Below are 19,417 nucleotides of genomic sequence, written 5' to 3' on the forward strand. Positions count from 1 at the left end.
AATGACTCATTTAAGCCTTTTTAATTTTTATATATTAGTATAATCTTCTTAATTTGAAAATAATAAAAAAATTAATTAAAACAGGTAATCCTTTCAACTTCGGGTAGCTAACTGATTGGATTTGATACCATCTTTTCTACCCGTTTATTAAATGAGTCCAGTTCAAAGTTCATCATACCTGTGTCGGACTAATTTAATTGGACCCAAATCTGATACTCCTATTCTTATTTTTGATTGAATGAACATTATTATGAGATACGATATTATTTTTTTCAGTATGTTGAAAATTAAGATTGTTTCTTGCAATATTTTTTTACACATATCAAGGTTTTTTGTCACGAAGACTTATGTCACAACTTTGATTTTGATAAGGGAAGCCTTTGATTAAAATGGAATAAATTTAGGATAATCTTTAGTTGTAATCTTTTTTTAATTCTCAATTCATTTGAGGTGCTCTCTCTCATATCTCAAGCATAAATCTTATTTTTTAAAACTTATGATCCCTTCAAAAAAGCTTCTTGAATATTATTATGGGCTCCAAAAATTCGCACCCCGATCCATCTGCGGACCCTTCTTTCTTTCAGGTCATCGAACAGAGTTTTAACACTTTGGTTCCCACACAAATTTTCACAAGGCGTATTGGATTGTGAATAAGACACTATTGAGAGATTTCACCTTTATTTTACGAGGACTTTATGATCTGAGTTCAGGTTCCCTAATCTGTACACTTAAAAAGATCACCAAAGTGGATGCTTATGATCCTAATATGATGCATGACAAAGGTGATGATTGTATGAGCAAATATGATACACTTAAACCAACAAACCTAGATGTTCAGATGTAGCACAAAGTAGGAGAAAGAAATTATTTCAATATCTAAGCAAACATAGTATGCTCAAACAGCTAAGAGATCCATAATCATTTAAATTTAACCAAAATGCATAAATATGCTTGAATTCTTTATGTATTCATACAAAAGGAATATAAATTACCTACAGCTAAATATCTGCATGTTCAAAATTTACAAAAGACTCTTTATCTCATAAAACAGAACCATTATAACAGATCCGGACACAGGCAAAAAGAATTGCATGGCAGAAGCTCCAGTTCTACCTACCAAGTCAAGTACTCTCAAAACCAAATATGCGGAAGACACCTGCAATATTCATTCCAGAAAACCAATAAATAAGATCATTAAAAAAAATGCAAGTTTATATTGATCAAGATCATTGGTACTAAATAATTCAAGAAATTTTTATTACAAAAATTAAAAATTTTGCACTAAAAATTTGATTCAAGAAGCAGGACGAAAGTCGAAAGTAAACAAAAATCTGGATTATTGGATGAAATCTTCATTTTTATTTATATAAATTCATGACAAATTTTTAGATCAAATTCAACTACATTTATAAGCTAGCAATCGCATCATGTAATTGTCTTTAAATTTGGATATGAAGAGATTTGAATATAATTAACTTAATTAATATTTAATTACCACATCATATATATCATTGATTTTATATTCATATGATGTCATTACCTTCAAATTTGAATATGATACATAATGCAACTATCACATCATATTTAATAAATGTCAACTATTAATATTAAATTTTAATTAAGAGTTATGTAACAATATATTATTATTCAACACAATGATATTGATGGGTGATATATATACTAAACACAAGTACATGGAACTAGGACGTAGCACTTACACATTAATTTTAAATTTAAACTCATGCCCATGTAAAAGCCAACCAGTGCTTCTGAATTTGAAAATGACATGCAATTTTAATTTTGAAGTTTTGAATTTGAATTCAAAAACATTTGAGTAGTACAAATAAATTGCATAGTAAGGCTTAATAAATGCTTGTTGTGACATGAATAAACATATAGCTTGACTAGAAGCTTTCTAATAACATAAAAAACTCATAAAAATTTCCAAAGACAAGTTCAAGCTAAGTCATTACCGGCTCCACTTTGCACTACCGAGATCTAATAAAGTTTCCAAAGTCTTTGCTTTGGGTTAGCATATTAGCTCTCTATGCGGTGAATTAATCCTCTTTAGCTGGTCAAGTTGACCTAAACTCAATTTAATATGATACATGAGAATTGAGACCGATCTAACTCAACTTAGGTGACATTGAGCGTCGATTTCCACAATTCTCTTGTATCATGAAAAAATCATACAAGAACAAGAAAATAAAAGCATCAATGTTGATGAACAGTAATATTAACCATGATTGATTGTATGAATTTGATAGGTGGTCAACACATTAATTTATTTAATTTATAAGTACTTAATGATTTTCTTCTGAAGAGCTGACCTTAACTCTAAGAAATTAAAGATGCATACCACAAGAAAATCATCGCAATGTTGCTGGAGAGTTATAAGGATAGTGAAGAATGCAAAGTTACCGATGAATCCTCAATAAACCTCCATTAAACAAGATTAAGGAAGAGAAAAATGATAGGAAATGCTTGTAGGCACAAGAATTTCCTTTGCTGAGTTTGAATTTCAGCACTTGCAAAAACAGATTGGAAAATAATTTGAAAGAAAGAATCAGAAACAAACTTTTTTATTGATAAAAGATTAAAGAAAAGAACAAGATATAATGGATCCTCAATTGGGAGAGGAGGATCCGTCTCTCCCAATCTCTAGCCGGTGGCTAGAGCCCAAGCAAACCCTAGGAACTCTCAAAATTCAGCAAATAATCAGATAACCCTAACCCTAGAAAATCTCATCAATTTAAAACATACAAATACAATCCTAATGTACTAAACAGCCCCTCCCTAAATAATAATCTGCCTAAACTGCCCCCTCATATTCAAGTAGTGGGCCCCACAAGGGGGCCGGCGGCTACAGTGTCGTAGAGAAATAGACCAGCCCCCCTGGGCTAGTTTGTCCAGCCCACCTAGGCCGGTCCCAGTTTATCAAAAAACAAGAAGGATGATGAAAGCAAGAAGCACAAAGCTATTGGTAAGGTGTCCATCCCAATGTGAGTGATCTTCAAACAATTCTCCCAGAAAAAATAAAAAATGGAAAAATAATATATATACTAGCTACAAGCCAACAACTGCTTTTTGACTTAATCATTTTGATTCTTGAATGAATATTACAAAGAAACTCCTTAGTAATATGGCGACTGAGCCAAGCAAGTTGTCATCTTCTTGGAACTAGGTAGCTGCCAACCTTTTGAAGCTGCTAGTTGTAGGAGGTGGCAAGTATATTGATGTCATTCAGAGTTCAAATGGAGAATAAAAGGAAGTTGATCGAGAGGTTCAAATCAAAATATCACGGGATCTGCCAAAATGTCGAATTCGAAGTTGTTAAGTATCAAGCCAGTGACTTTAGTTCCAGCCAGCAAGATTGAGAATTTACTCAAGAATTTTGAATCAATGAAGGCATTAGTACTCACCCATCAAGTCGACCTTGAGCTTGTAAAAAATAAAACCATAGATTCACTGAGTGATTGTGACTTTATTCCATGCTAGCCGCCAACCCAACTCAAATCCAACCCAAAAAATCCGTATTCGAGTTGACCCGTTTAATATATGGGTCGGGTTTATGTCCGAAATTCCACCCGTTTATTAAACAAGTCAGGTTCGACTTGACCACTAAACCCAATTTTGACTGATTTAAATTTTTTTTCTTTTTTTTAGTATAATTCTCTTTTTTATTAATTAATTTAAATTTATTTTTTAAAATAAATTTTAAAAATGAAATCAAAACGTGTCATCTGGTCAGGTTCAAGTCATTCGAGTTGCTAGCCGATCGGATTCAGGTCCGTATTTTCTACTAGTTTATTAAATGGGTCGGGTTTGGATTGATCGGATTTGATTCGAGTTAATTTAGAGTCAGACACAACCCGTTGACCCGTTTTAACACCCCTACTATAAATCCAGATATATCCTAAATCAGTCTCAAAAACTGCATATTGTTCTAGGAATAAATGACAAGGATTCAAACAACAAAACCGGCCCCCTATCCAGGTCTACAATGCAAAGCCTTCTTTACACCAAGTACCAAAAAGTAATTAATATGTAGCTAATGATGCTACTGATACTGGCAGTTATATCCCTATTACTTTCAACCTGATATCCACTACTTTGAATCTTGCCAGCATCCGTATCTACTCATGACCTGAAAAAAAATACTTGAACAGACAAACCTAAAGACAAATTTCGTTCAGTTTTCATGCAAGCTGGTGCTTTAGTTACTATCTTCCTTTTTTCCTTAGTTTCATCGTGTTTATATAATGGGGATTCATAAAGCAAGCATAAAAAGCCTTAGAATTGCTAGATCTTCATGATAATCTTCCCAAAAAATAAGGATGAAGAAAAGAAGTTAATAAGCACCTTCATCAGCCTGATATTTATTCTTATCATCTCCTGCATAAGCAAGCAAGTTGTGCTTCGGGTTCCACTCCACACTGTTCATTGCAGCCTTGCATGGAATCTGATGAACAGATCGCCCAGTCTGCACATTTGACTTGCAGCAGGAAGATGGTACAAGTCAAATAATGATCTTATCTATACAATATACATAGAAAACAAGGTTAGAAGCACTGAAACGTACAATATCAATGAATGGATCCTCACTGGCAGAAGCAATAAATTCTCCTGTGTAGTTGAAGCTGATGGTTCTCACAGGCCACCTTAAAAGTTAAAAAAAAAAAAAAAAAAAAAAAAAAAAAAAAAAAAAAATCATGAAGAGTCACTTCCATGAGCTTAGAGATGTAAAAAAAACTTGGGTTTCCCTGAACAAAATTTCAAACCCAAAAAAAAAAAGTTTTGCATTACTCATATTACTCTGAGTCTAATGAGGGAGCATGTATTATGTGGTTCTATCCAATAAATCCAATAATTTCTATAATTCACTTTACACATTTATTGAAAAACCATTAAAATTTCAAATTTCCATACCCGTGAGTTCCAAAACTAAAGTAGACTCTCATGGGAAACCTTGACATGCAGTTCAATGAGAGATATAATCAAATTACAAGTTTGTGAAGCATACTCAAGTTTTGTGAATGTTCGTACACACAGCATTTCTGATATGTCCCACAGGCCAACCAAAGAATCAGCACTTCCAACGGCAAAGTATCTGCAATGTTTGGTGGTAGTATCATTTTCATTGCCATATGATGTTTCAGTTTTATCCAAATATTAATACATAGCCTATAACAAACAGAAACGCTTATATAAAAATTCATTATCAACATAAATACATAATAAGCAAGAAGAGTAACAATATTGAAAGAATAGAAAAGCTTTAGCCAAAGCTATCCACTGTCTGCCAACATATCAATGTTTATATTGTTCAGAAACTACAACTGCACCACTTTCTAGTGTCAATAACCATGAATCTACAGAAGCTACAATCTTAGCAACCAATGATTAGCAAAAGAATGATGCATAATTTGAACTAGGGGACCATCAAGAAAGGGCAGATCAATCAAGAAGCACGGTATAGAGACCGCATTTTGTCACTTAGCTACACCAATGGCCGCAAACTCAAAAAGGGATTGAAAATACACAGCCAATGCTAGTGTCATTAGCGTTCCTTGACTAAAACCACATGGTCCCACCATCTGAATCCACTTGCTAACACATGTTATTTATCAATCTTCGTCAAGGAAATATTTAACTTCTGTGCTTTTTTCAATAACCTGATTAGCCAGTAATTCATGACACCCAACAAAAAACCCTACTGTTAATGCACGACTTCATGCTTCATGACAACAGAATGAACTTGTGTAACACTGTCCGTCCCTGTGAAACTAGCAAAGACCTTATCTCACAAAACACAGCATAAGCATACAAGGACTTGCACCATTTAGTTAAGTATTGTTTTAAGCTGACTTGCTTTTTAAGAACATGAAATGTAAGAAGTTTGATTTGCACAAGAAAATAGAGATAAAAATCACTATGTTGCATGTGAACTTTCTTGATTGCTTGACAATCATGGACAACACATTGAAAAAGGACTTATCTTAGTAAGAGTGATTGTGACTTTATTCCAGGCTAAACAGCATAGTTTTACGATATCACGCCTTGATGTCTGTTGAAAATTGGTATTTGCTCTATATGGAATCTAATCTACAGTGTGCTCTTACTCAATGCTGAAAATTACATGCCTCTTTCTCTTTTGAATGCTTTATAATTCAAATCATCTCATTCTTGCACCGTGCCAGCCCGTGTCCTTTGTTCCATGAAATTGCTAAGCTGTCCTCTCCATTCCAGGAAAATTGCCAGCTCAATCAATGCTAACCCATGCTGTCCATATCCAATTCATGCCACCTTATTCCTAAATGAATAGTTTCTTGTTTGGTTTATTTATTCCTTATAATCAATTGTGATTTGATGTAAAGTACTTACCTATTATAGTTCTTGTAACCTGTTTTATATAGGTGTCATGCAGCCATTTTGATTTGGAATAGAATTTAAAATTTTCTCAAATCTGTAGGCTTTCTAGGATTTGTTCATCCTTCCTCAACCAGCCAAACCTTCCATAGGAATCGAGTGTTATGATCTTCATTGGAGCCACGTCAGAATCGGTCAAAGCCTCCAGTGCCTCTCAGAAAAGTATGATAGAAAGCATATCAAAGCAGTCCACAAGAGATTTTCTAAACATACAGGCCACATATAATCTGAATGAAAAAAATATTTAAAGTTGTATCTGCTTGTTTGTATCATTTCGAAAGGAAGAGGTAAGTTGAGTTATCTGCTTGGTATTGGGCCAAGTCGAAGAGATCCCAAATTTGAGATGTGGAATTAAGAAGACTCAATGGTGATCACCTAGTTGTGAAACAACATGGCTCTAGAGATCAATGACACATTTATGTTATTTGACATTGCCAAGGAAGTATGGGGCTTTGTTCGTGAGACTTAATCAAAGGCGGATAATGCAGAAAAAATTGTGAAACCAAAACAAAGATTTCAAGGGAAAAGCAAGGCAATCACTTTATGGTTTATTTCAACATCTATCATCATAACTAGTCACGAACATTCACTTCACCCCATTATTTCTAGCAGTTGAGGCTCTCCCACCGGAGCAACTTATTTCTTGGTGGTTCTTCTCTTTGCACTCTCTCGCCTACTAGTTTTCTTATATTATATTCACTGATTCTTATTGTTCTTATTAGTAGCTTCCTGCTCATAAGCTTCTTCCCGAGAATGTTTCTCGATGCTTTACCTTCCCACTCTCATTTTGCGCCACATCTATTTCTCAGTCTCCAATTTTTACACAATCTCGAGTATTCTTGTTTTTTAGGTATTCTTTTATCACTTCATTATTTATATATTTCATTATACTTTTTGCTTTCAAATAGCCAATTATTAGTATCGAATTTGGCAAAAATTATCACCAAATGTAATTCAAGTTTGGCAAATTAAATAATTATTGCATTTACATAAAATATGCATATATAACATACAAGTCCTAAGCACCCTACTACATAAAACTTCGCTTCACTTTGCGCTTTACACACTGAAGCAAAAAGGAATACATACACATAGTATTGCACTTAGGTCTTTGAGAACATTGGCTATATGAAGATCATCAGTTGAGTTTAGATCTACAGCTCTTGGGATATGTGAATTAATGTGGATAAAAATCATCTTGAAAGATTTGAAAATCAAACGTGACGCATTATGATGCTATACTGTGATAGAAAGTCCGCAATCAATATAGCACATAATCATGTACAGCATGATCGCACATCATAAAATTGATAGACATTTCATAAAAGAAAAATTGGACATTTAAGTAAATTTTGTAAAAAAAAGGATGTGTACCCATTTGCCTAATCTACACAAACATGGTGCAGATTAAGTAAATACTAACTAGGCTTAGATATCTAGTATCATTCAAGATGTCTATCAGCTTCAAGGCATTTCATTAAAAAAAAAAGTTGGCATTCTAATAAGGACTACTATGGACATTTTTACCCAATTTATAAACATTTAGACGTACCTTCCAACTGGGTCAATGGCAATGCAATAGCAGCCAGCCGTGTGAGCCACTAAGGTGTGAAGAATAATCAAAGATGGATAGGCAAGCACTTCAACAGTGCCTGAAAAATGTTACCATACCCAGTAAGAAAAATTAAAGAAGATAGAGACTTGCAGACTGAATCTAATTAATATTTTCATTTTTAAGGATAATGCTATTAATTTTAACTGCATATCCAAGAAAAATATGAAATGCACAAAATTGTCACCATTTCCGGTGGTAAGAAAGAATAGCTCTCCAGTTGTATTCCATGCGATCTCATTTACCTGTAAGCATGTCAAACATTGAAAACATTCAGTTGCCAAAAAAAGCAAAGCTCTAAAGGTTGCAGATAGAGTTTCTCTAATATACGTAATGGAACTCAATTTTTTTTAGTATCCTGCATTTCACTAACAGCAGAAAATATTCAGCCAACAAGCACCAGAGCATCACAAAAATCAACAATGACAAATCGAAGTAGTAGTTCACACTTCCAACCTTGTAGGATGGTAGGTAACGTTATTCAAGTCCTAAGAAAGAAAGAAAATGTTTGCAATGGAGGATGAAAGAAGGAAATATACATGAAGTTGCTGCACAATTGTAAAGTTCACAGACATTTATATATGAAGATGATAGACTCTCACAAGAGAAAGATTAGACATATCCAAAGATATTGATCTGTTGTGGAGAACACCAAGTAGAAATGAAGCATCAACATCTAAATAACTTAAAAAATACCAGGGAACCCAAGGTTGGACAAAAGCAGACCCACAGAAAGAAACTTGTTCAGTAGTAAAACAGCATCTCTAAGTAAACAAATGCAAAAAAAAACCAAAGAAGGCATATTTTAAGTGACAATCACCTCATAATTGAACTTGCGCCTGTGTATTGGCTTAAACTTCCTAACATCCAATATTGTTAGTTCATCCTCCTGCAAGATAACAACTTCAAACAGACATAACAAAAGAAGAACTTCTATCTTGGCTGCAGTATATTCCTTATTAAAAGAAGACCAATAATGCAAACCAAATATCAAAAGGTATTCCCAAGAAGAAGTTCCAATTAGAATACCTTTTATTCAAGCTAAGAACAGATAAATTTACTTATGAGGCTGGAAAACAAATTCTTTCATCTTATACTTTATTGGCAGAACTAGATTCAATATGCAATTTAGTGCATTTTAGACCAGAGAGAGAACGAGCTTAATCACATTGATATTAGTACATTTTAGATATCAGAATACAATTTCATTTGCATGGAACAAATAATACAAGTGGATATAAAAAATAATAATAATAATAATAATACAAGTGGAAGATCTGCTGAGGAAGGCAACACAAATGAGGAGCATGTGTGCTATGCGAAATCTAAGTGCCACACAACCAAAAGTGTACAGGACTAACAATCACAGGTGAATCTACATTGCAGTTATTGGCTAAATGATGTGAAAACAGGAATTGTTTCTTAGAAATTAATAAAATTTTGTTAGAGTAATGATAATACAATTTAATGCTTCTCAAATTTGACAATTCAAAAAGATCTTAGAAGTTAACAAAGTCTAGGCAAGTCGTTACAACTAAGTTTGTAAGATCTATAAAATAACAACCTCAATCACAAATAATGAAAATGAATAGCCAACTAGAATCCGGCAGTTAACAAAGCGATTGTCTCACCTTGAGGCTTAAAATCACTCTTCTATGTCTAAGGTTGTCGGAGGAAGAAGAATCACACAAGAAATGAGATCACTCCGTGGTAGACGGCACCGGAGATCCATAGAGGTGGAGAGGGAGGTGTAGGATGTGGAGGTGGCAAGGAATGATGACCTTCGATGATCCACTCGTAATCTGTGAATTGTCCGTCGATGACGTGCACAAGGGTGGGGAGGATTCGATCCAAGTAACCTCCAACTGTGTCGTCGTCGTGGTCAAACCCCACGTCAAAGAATGGGGATCAAAGTACGTGAATATTCCCGTAGACGTCAAGCACAAGTCCGCCTTCAAGCTCAGGATCCGCCATGCATTCTTGGCAGGAGTTGAGGTAGCATCCAAGAAGAAGTGGGGGGGAGGAGGTGGCGGCTTGGGGGGAGAAGGTTGGCCGGCGTGAGGGCTAGGGGGGTTCGGCTATGGGGGAGGGGGCTGAATTGAAAGTGCAGGAAATATGAATGAATTTCAGATTTTGGTGGTTTAAGGGAGGGATTTAATTTGAAATTCAAATTAATCCAAGGAGGGGAGAGGCGGCAACAAAGGGGAGAAGATTTGGGCTGAATTTGTGGTGCTATTAATGGAATTTGGAAGGGAGAGAGAGCCCATTAAGGGGGCCGGCCATATGAAAAGGGGGAGAGGGATTTAGGAGTTATGAGAGTGGGGCCCAAGTTTAAGTAAATAATTTAATTAAATCTGAATTCTAATTTCAGATTTAATTACTTCCCAAAAGATTTAAGATGAGAGGGAAGCAAATTTGAATTTCGAATTTGGCTTTAATCTCTTTAATGGACTTTCCTAATTGAATAAGCACAAATTAGGAAAGTAAATAACTCAAGAGATTTAAAATTCAAATGATGGGAGGATCTAAAGGGGGAGGCGGCGGGATGGAGTTGTTGGGCTGGCCGACGGGATGATGGCATCATCCCAGTGGGTGGTCGGGCTGCTGCTGGCCGGCGGGTTGATAGGGGAGGGGGAGCGGCGGCAAGGATCCTAGGGGGGAAAGAAAGGGCAATTCTTCTAGGGATTCAATATGCCACAGATTCACTCACCTCCAATATCTCCAATTCGGATTTCCTCAACAACGGCGAACTTCTCGAAGACAAAATTAGTTTGGCGGAAAACTAGAACTCACAAAGAGATCTATATTCTCCAACGAACTCACTAAGAGATCGAGGAGGGTGAACTCACAAAGAGAACATCAAAGGAAAATTTTCATTCATCAAGACTAAAAAACCAAATACAATGATAAAGCCTATATATAGGCTAACCGAAAATAAAAGTCAAAAAAGACAACATTGCCCTTGGGCTACAATAAACACTAACTCCCTCACAGGGGTACAAAAGGAAAAACATGAAATAGAAATTGCATGAATAAAATAAAACATCAAAAATAAAGACTCTGAATCATGACCGTCGCTCGACGACCTCTCCGATGGTACGTGTGCTGGAATCTTCTATGGATGTCCTCATCACTAAATCAATGCACTTTGCTTAACACAGAATGGCAATTCTAGAAGAAAAAAAATCCACTCTTCTCTTTCAAGCTCATCTCCTTACCTCGTACAAATGATCGTAATATATCTCATGATGATTTTTCTGAAAGTAGACTTTCAGCCCTTGTAAAAGATTGTGGAATTCTATAGATTGAACACCCTGCTAAGAGTTATTTGTAAGCTCTTAGATGATTTCAGTTTTAGGGGAAGTGCTTTGCTTTTTATCTTATGAAGATTGGTTCTTGGAATGTAAGTTTAGGCTCTCTTGTTAAAATAAGAATGGTTTGCAACGGCATTCAACTGAGAATCTAGATATCTTGTCTTCAAGAGTCCAAGCTCTCCAATCCTTCCAGTGTTGTTTTTTCACCTATTGGTGGCAATATTATTACTGATTGGCATACACGTATTTTGAATGGCCAATAAGGTAGCATTATCTGTCGTTGTAATTCAAGAGGCTTAAATCTCTTTACCACTCCAACAGTAACAGAAGATGTAGAGTAAAAGATGAAATTGGTCCCAAAACTTTTTAGGTGTGTTCTTCTTAGCAAGACTTATTGATATATATAATATAGCCCCGCAACTTATATAAAAATAATAATTTGTTCATTATATTAGTTTACCTTTGCTTGGGAGAAAAACATGAGGCGAAAAAGACCATACAAGACTTATAATCTCAATACCTTGTTTCCAACAGCCAAGTGTGTCCCATCAGGTTTGTATGTAATATTGATGTTTTCTCCACTTAGTTCAACCTGTTGAGAGCATTTTCCACCTAGAGAATCATAAGTTAGTCTAGAAATCGAGGTTTTAAAAGATAAAACTTTACGAAGTAGTGACTATTCCTTTCTATGACAAAATTCCATATACACTTAAAGGAAAGAAATAATGAGCTTTAGATGGATAAGGGTGAGGAAAATAGAACATGACATTTATTCATTATCAACCTAATTAAATAAGGCATCATCTAGGCCAGGTTGGTATGCAGGAGGAAAAAAACACATGCATCAATATATGCCAAAGTAAATAAGCCATTTGGCAGATATTTGAAGTTTTTTTTTAACATATGCTTATATTTGCCCACAGATGCACATAAAAACAAAATTATCTCCAACAAAGAATTATAAGGGGGCATAAAATGTAATGAAGTGGCATTTTCAAGTTCTTATTGCAGAACCTGAATGATTTTGGGAAGGTTATCAACCAGTCTGTTACTGAAGTGGCAGTCTGATTTCAAATTTTTTGTGCTGAAAGTTAATAGATTTGAATAGTTCTAGAGAATATTGCATTCATTAGTCCGAGTAACTTCAGAACAAAAGTTTTCAAACTCATAACTTACAAATTCAATCTCCTTCCCAATTCCACTAACAATCACAAAGACTAAAGCTTCATCACTCCGTCACTTTCCATTCTAGCCCCAACCAACCATGGTTGATTGGTTGTGTGGGAGGGCTTTTAGTGTGTAAGGGAGAGATAGAGATGCAGAGACAATAAGAATATAAGGAGGGATTATAGGTGGTAGGCTGGTAGCGGACATCAACAGCTCCAACCTATCACAGTTGGGTCATTTTAGCCTTTTAGGGAGCTTTTTCAGATGCAGAAGCAAAGAGAAATGGGAAAAAAAGATATGGAAGATCACAAAAGAGTAAAAGGGGAAGAGGATAGAGGGCCGCCAACCAAAACAGAAAAACCAAACATATTTAGGTGTATGAAGGGATTAAGAAAAAGCTGAAGGGAGCAAGAAAGAATTAAATGAAGGTAGAGTATTCAAAGATAAAATGCACCAGGGACCATGGTTGTATCGGTAGGGTGAGTTATTTCTAAAGATAAAGGGGGAAGCAAGAAGAAGAAAAACAAATATGAGTGATTGGGGGAGGCGGGTTGTTGCAATCATCCCCCGTCTGTGATGTACTTATAGAGAGAAACAATAAGTAAATAGAGAGATGGATTCGGAATAGTTCCATTGGGTATGAGTTCTTCAAATAGAGGAAAAGAAATAAGGAGAATGGAAGAGAGAGGGAGAGGTGAATCCAAGATGGCAAGCAAACACATCCAGTCATTACGAGGGCATAGGAGTTCTTTTAAGATAGGTAGATAGGGATGGGGAAGGAAAGGACGAGGTAGAATAGGGTGTATTCTAATAGTTGACATATCTTGATGTTAAGAAAGATGACAGAGACCTATTAGTAAGATTTATAATTTTTGTGACAAATTTGTAGAATTATACTTAAAAAGCAAATGCATAATTGATCTAGCATCATGAATTTTATATGAAACTTAGAACCAACTATAACCATGCATACATAACCAACACAAACAAGTTAAATTGTTGCTAAAATAGGCTCACACATGAAATTTTAAATACAGCATACATAGTGTAGCTTCATAATGCATACAATAGGAGAATAAATGCTTTAAGCATTATCATAGTATGTACTATTAAGGCAACCCAAACACAACCTATCAACAAAAAGTATGTATAGCACTGCCTTCACTTACTACGAGCATCCCAAAGACGAACTGTTTTATCCCCTGCTGCAGTCGCAAGTAAGTCAGCATGCTTGGGGTCCCAACAAAGTTGATCGACACTATCTGTGTGCCCTTTCAGTTCAATATCTTTGACTTTCCCCTACAATAAAAAAAATTAAATGTAAACTTGAGAAAATTAACACAATAATTTCATTATGTTCGATTTCTACATAATAATTAATCTTCCACAGAAAATATAATTGTAAAGCTTCAAAGGTATGTCATGTAAAAGTTTCTTGACAACAACAACAAATAAATTTATAATTTTAAAATCAAATGCCTATAATCTTAATTTTAAAAATTAAAAAAAAAAAAACTTCAAAGAAGTGGAAAAATTACACCAAATGCTTTGACTCAATTTAACTTTCATTACTTTATTGTCAATAGTGTAACTAGTATATCCTTGTCCAAGGAATGAAAACTCCTTATCAACTTACTAAAAAGTAGCGATATTAAATGACAACATCCTAAGTTGGCAATTCCTCAAGTTTCACCATTTGATGTTCCACCTATGGTTCACATATGTTCACTTGACATGCCTCATGAGCAACTCCATCTTAAAGCTTTGTTTTTTCATACATTAAAAATAATGATAATAATAGTAATAAGCAAATTCATATAGAATATCAAAAAATACTCCTGTAAACTTAAATATAAATAATATATATAATTTTATGAGAGATTTACGGGCATAGCCCTCAAAACAATTATATACACCTATCGAATACTAAAAGTTAATATTTACCCACAAAACACTCAAAACTTTAAATCACTTCAAAAATATCACCCTCATTAAAATATTTCACCGAACTCCTTATCTTTCACATGTCGTTGGTCACGTCACCCTTCACCAAAGAGATTCCATCGCCACTTCTTTCATCCCTCCTCCACATGCCACCATTCCCATGAATCCCCTTAACTATCGAGACCCCATCGTGACCTTATCACCTCTTATTACTCCTTCACATGTCGCCAATCTCATGGATCCCTTCATCATCAATATTCGGTCGCAACTTCCTCATCTCTTCTCCATCTTCGATAAGATGTCGTCGCGACTTCCTCGTCCCTTCTCCATCTCCGATGAGATCCTTTCTCAGCTTCCTCTTCGTCGTGAGGGTTTAATTAAGAAGATAATGGAGTATTACCTTGAGTCGTTGATGTAGTGGATCGTCGGAAGAATTGGACCTGCTTGAAGGGATTCTCAATCCAGGGATAATCACAAAGCTCAAAAGCTTCAAAATGTCATAATATTCATCTACTCTCCTCCTTACAATACCTTGCTTATATAAGCTACTAAGAACTTTATAGAAATCATGTAACAAACTATAATAAGCTAATTCTAAGAAAAACTTAAGCTATGATGTTCCACATCATACTCCCCTAGTGTCTAAAAAACTCGACTCTGTCGAGACGTTTCGTCGGTGGGGAGGTAAGTGTAGAGAACATAAGTAATCCTCCTGGATCGAAGACTTCGCGTTTTCGATGCGTGCCATCGTTGCCAAACCGATCTAACCGTAGACCCTGTGAGATGGTTATGGGAAACATCAAGCAAAGTGGCAAGTGAATTTGGAATGATGCTGGTGAGATTATTGTTGCTCAAGATCACCTTTGTCAGCCAAGGTATATTGGCAAACTCCATAGCAAAAAAAATCGCTCAAGAAGCTGATTTGTGAAATTAAGGGTTATAATGTACTCCTGCTGACTACAAATCATATTTAATCATCCATTTTTTGTGAACTCTTCACCAATGATCTTGTGCTTGCAATGGGGTGACAATAACAGATCAACATAAGGGAGCTCATCTACAATGATAGCAACACTATCTTTATTTTATCCCAAATCAAGGGCTCTTGCAAAATCTTATGGCTGTACAAGACCACAGTGGATGCCTATAATGGTCTTAAATCTTGTTTCGCAATCCAATTTTGATTGCTCAGTTGGATTAAATAAGTATTTCACAACACTCATCTTAGAAAGACAATCCATCATTTCACCATCTTCCAAGCAACAACCCAACAATCTAAAAAGGTTTTTGTGCTGAAGATTGGCAACCAAAGCAACCTCATTCTTCATTCCTACAAATCCTTGTGTTGAAGATCTTGAAGGTCGTTTTACAGCTATCAGTTGTCCATCTTCTAGTAAATCCTTATAAACTGGCCCAACAAATTTGGGATCATATCCTTTAGTGACATTTGGTTGAACAGCTTGGGAGCATTGCATTGGATCGATTTTGCCAATAGAATTCGGACCGGGCATTTGCACACCTGCAGCATAAACATCCCCATTACTACTTCCAATTACAAAAACATCTTGGTCCTTGCTCCCATTCTCACCGTTCTCCGAAGTTTTAATCTTAACTTCATTAGGTCTCGAGGTAACTTGGAGACCGAGAAAAATGATATCTCATTGGAACACATGGTTGTGGTCTGATTTATACTAACTTTTGTCTCCATAAGGCTTCCAAACAAATAAGCATTTGTGTTTATCTTCTGGCAATCCACATTACCAGAGTTCTCGTGATCGTTCTTCTTGTTTTTATCATGTTTTTCACTAAATAAATCATCATAAGAAGCAAAAGAAAAATCCTTCCTTGAATGGGTACTTTTCTTCTCTCCATTCTCGTGCACAAAAAATTCAGAATGCGGCATCCTACTTTTATCTTCAACATATATCCTTGAATAAAATGAATTGATATTAGATCCCAATGGTGAGTTGTTGTAAAAATTGTCATCGTTCTTGTCTTTTCTCCCAAAAGCAAATGCCATCTTATTAGAAAATACATTAACTCTACCCATAGAGCAATCTGAACCACCCATCAGTATTCTTGTTTCATCACTCACGAATTTAGCAGAGTTTGTGCATCTTAAGTTCTGTCCACTCGAGGGCTACAAAGAATTGCTACTCGCCCGAGATGCAACACCATTGAATGGAATTTTCCCTGAACTGATGATCGTGCTTTGCTTCTCCCGTTTTTTGTTTTGCTCTTCTTAATGATCAAATTAACATCGTGTCTGAGGCAGGTGCCGGCCGCTGGATTGCATCAGAGGCGGGTTTCGAGCGCAGGATGGTAAGAAATTTGGATCGTGTCAGAGACGGAAGACGAGCGGGGAGTGTCATTCACGGGATCCAGTTGGATGCCGGGAACGGGAATGACGACATGCAGGATTGGGAGTTCTGGCAAACAGAAGACGCATGAATGAAAGGATTGAGGGGTATCCCACGCCCAGAGATGTGTCCATTGGAGCAAAATCATGCTGGAGCGGATTAAGATCGCAGGTATGTTGGAGAGGCGAAGAATGTGGAAGTTGCGAATTTGGAAGCAAAAGCAAGGTAGGGCGTGCTGACGGCATGTGGATCTGGTATTGGGGTTGGTTTGTGCGTGCGGGAGGTAGAAGAGGCCAGGCGAATTGCTCTCCTTCAGCTAAGTCGATATCAGCGGCTGAAGGATCGCCTTGGAGCTGGGACAAGGTCAGTTGCACGTGTGTGTTGGAGGAGCAAATGAGCGACAGGGTCGGTGGGGTTGTCGACTTGTTCATGATTCTCTCCACCGAATGCATGAAATTAACACATAAAGCATTCATTCAATCAAGTGACGCAATCACTTGAGCTACCCTAAGGGTTTTGCAGCGTCAATCTTCGTCGACCACCATTCTTCATCCTCATCGATCGTCGTCGACCGTCCTCTTATTCTGCGTCAATCTTTGTCGACCGCCAATCTTCTTCGGCTTCGATCATTGTCGACAGCCCACCTTTTTCTGCAGTCCATCCTTCTTCGCAAGCATCAAGCTTTGATACCAAACCGATGCAATGGATTGTCAAAAGAATCAGACCTGCTTGAAGGGATTCCCAATCCAGGGGTAAACACAAAAGCTCAAAAGCTTCAAAATGTCATAATATTCATCTAATCCCTTCCTTACAATACCTTGCTTATATAAGCTACTAAGAACTTTCTAGAAATAATGTAACAAACATGTAACAAATTATAATAAGCTAATTCTAAGGAAAACTTAAGCTATGATGTTCCACGTCACTCGTCCTTCCAAACTCATGACCTTGCTCGTCATTTAGAGGTGAATCCGCGGGAAGAGCGTGTTTCTAAGAAGTCGGTCAGAACTTCACCTTCCCGCATTATATAGAGAGAGAAGTTAAAAGTAATAGATATGAAATAGGATAATTTGGAGTGCTATGTGTGTCAATCCCTCTTACTTTATAAAATCATCATGCAACAACGTGGTTAACATGAAAACAATCATAGCACGGTTTGAAGCAAGAAATTACATGGCCATGAGCATCGATATTCCAAACACGTGCAGTGTGATCCACAGAGCCCGAGGCTAGCTTCGTGCCGGAGCAGTTCCAAGCCACAGAATGCACCTTCCACATTACACAAGTAAAACATAGGTCAAACTCCCACTCGGAAAAAGTGAGAAGGAGACGGAAAACTGTGTAAAACACAAAAGTTTTTCTTCAGAATAAAACGACGGACAGAACGATTTTTAAAATGGAGACCAAAAAAAGAGCAAACCCTAGATTTTCAGGTCCTCTCATTACAGGAAAAGAGAGAGGCGGGAGAGGTTTACCGCTAGTCCTCCTTAGTCCGTACCTTCTTCTTGTGGCCCTGGAACTCTCTTATACCAAGATTTTTGAAATTAACGGCTGTTTCTTCCATGGCCAAGAGCCTGGACCGCGAGCGTTAGACGGTAACTTAATAATCACTGCTTAGGCTCAGCGCCGCAACATTTCTGCTTCTCGCGATCTGTCTCTATTATGTCTCTCCTAATTCACGATTCGTTACAGGCGCATTCAAAACGATTGGAGAAATTTGAATTTACATACTCATAATGTTCCAAATTAGAAATATATCACGCTGTTTATTATTTTAAGAAAATATGTTTGAGATTTATTTGTCACTAAATTATCTTTATTTTTTATCTTGTCTATTTAATGAAGTCCTTCATGAAAAAAAAATCATTCAAATGAATTTGAAGCCAAAGTTAAAATCTAATATTCTTCAAGCATGATTCCAAATTAGTTCAAATTTAGGCATTTTATGTGATCATGTTATACAATATGAAAGGGATCAGGACGTGTGAGAAAAAGATATTTCACAACTATATCGTATTGGGCTGGTCAATGGGATCAACGATATGTGAGGTAAAGGTTTTTGCTATTGGAGCTAGCCTGGAGCTCACTGATGGGATGGGGTGATGTGTGAGGTGAAGGTTTTTTTATAAGGAGTTTGTCGGGAGCTTGCTGGCAGACTTGCAGCATGTGAGGATAAAACTATTGTAATAAGAGCTAACTATGCACTTGTTATTGAGACCAATGATGTGTTAGGAGAAGGCTTTGTAATAGGAGCTAGTTGGGAGGTCGTTGAGGGAATTGGTGGCATGTGAGAAGAAGAGGTTTTAGGGAAGACATTTCATTTGATGAAAAAAAAAAGAACAAGTAAAGTTAAAAATCAATTTTAAAATATTCAAATAATTCTCTTTGGAAAAATTAAAATCAATGATGATCGTTATCGTCATATTCGAATAACTTATAAGGGATGATATAATCTTCCCTTGGGAAGACACATCATTTGTTGTCGTGACTTCGAGCATGAGATTAATGATAGCATATATTGATCATTGTAACTAAATATTTAAGTGAATATCATTTCGACCATTCGAGACCGTATGTAGCTTATCCATGAA

At 36.2% G+C, this 19,417-nt stretch overlaps 1 protein-coding gene across 2 annotated transcripts; it reads right to left on the bottom strand.

Annotated features, from left to right (window-relative positions):
- Positions 1–892: 892 nt before the first annotated feature.
- Positions 893–18,525, bottom strand: LOC110112335 (THO complex subunit 3). 2 transcript variants are annotated; one of them, XM_020844531.2, is made up of 11 exons: positions 18,325–18,525; positions 18,000–18,095; positions 13,692–13,821; positions 11,876–11,967; positions 8,862–8,930; positions 8,229–8,286; positions 7,982–8,081; positions 5,024–5,110; positions 4,583–4,661; positions 4,363–4,495; positions 893–1,156 (listed from the first exon to the last, which is right to left on the bottom strand). In XM_020844531.2, the coding sequence occupies exons 1-11, from the start codon at positions 18,388–18,390 to the stop codon at positions 1,122–1,124; spliced, it is 945 nt and encodes a 314-aa protein (XP_020700190.1). In that variant the 5' UTR covers positions 18,391–18,525; the 3' UTR covers positions 893–1,121. The 2 variants fall into 2 exon arrangements, with proteins under 2 accessions (XP_020700190.1, XP_028551062.1); XM_028695229.1 differs by having other exon boundaries at positions 18,000–18,163; positions 18,247–18,375.
- Between the last annotated feature and the right edge of the window lie 892 nt (positions 18,526–19,417).

Source organism: Dendrobium catenatum, unplaced genomic scaffold (assembly GCF_001605985.2).
Source record: "Dendrobium catenatum unplaced genomic scaffold, ASM160598v2 fragScaff_scaffold_621, whole genome shotgun sequence".
NCBI lineage: Eukaryota > Viridiplantae > Streptophyta > Magnoliopsida > Asparagales > Orchidaceae > Dendrobium > Dendrobium catenatum.

Bases quoted from the DNA above. Each gene is read 5' to 3' on its own strand.
- LOC110112335 (XM_020844531.2), bottom strand. From the start codon at position 18,390: ATGGAAGAAACAGCCGTTAATTTCAAAAATCTTGGTATAAGAGAGTTC. The intron at 8,931-11,875 runs GTATTGAGATTA...GTTATCTTGCAG, and splicing joins ACTTGGCTGTTGGAAACAAG to GAGGATGAACTAACAATATT. The intron at 1,157-4,362 runs GTGCTTATTAAC...TGAATATTGCAG, and splicing joins TAAATATCAGGCTGATGAAG to GTGTCTTCCGCATATTTGGT.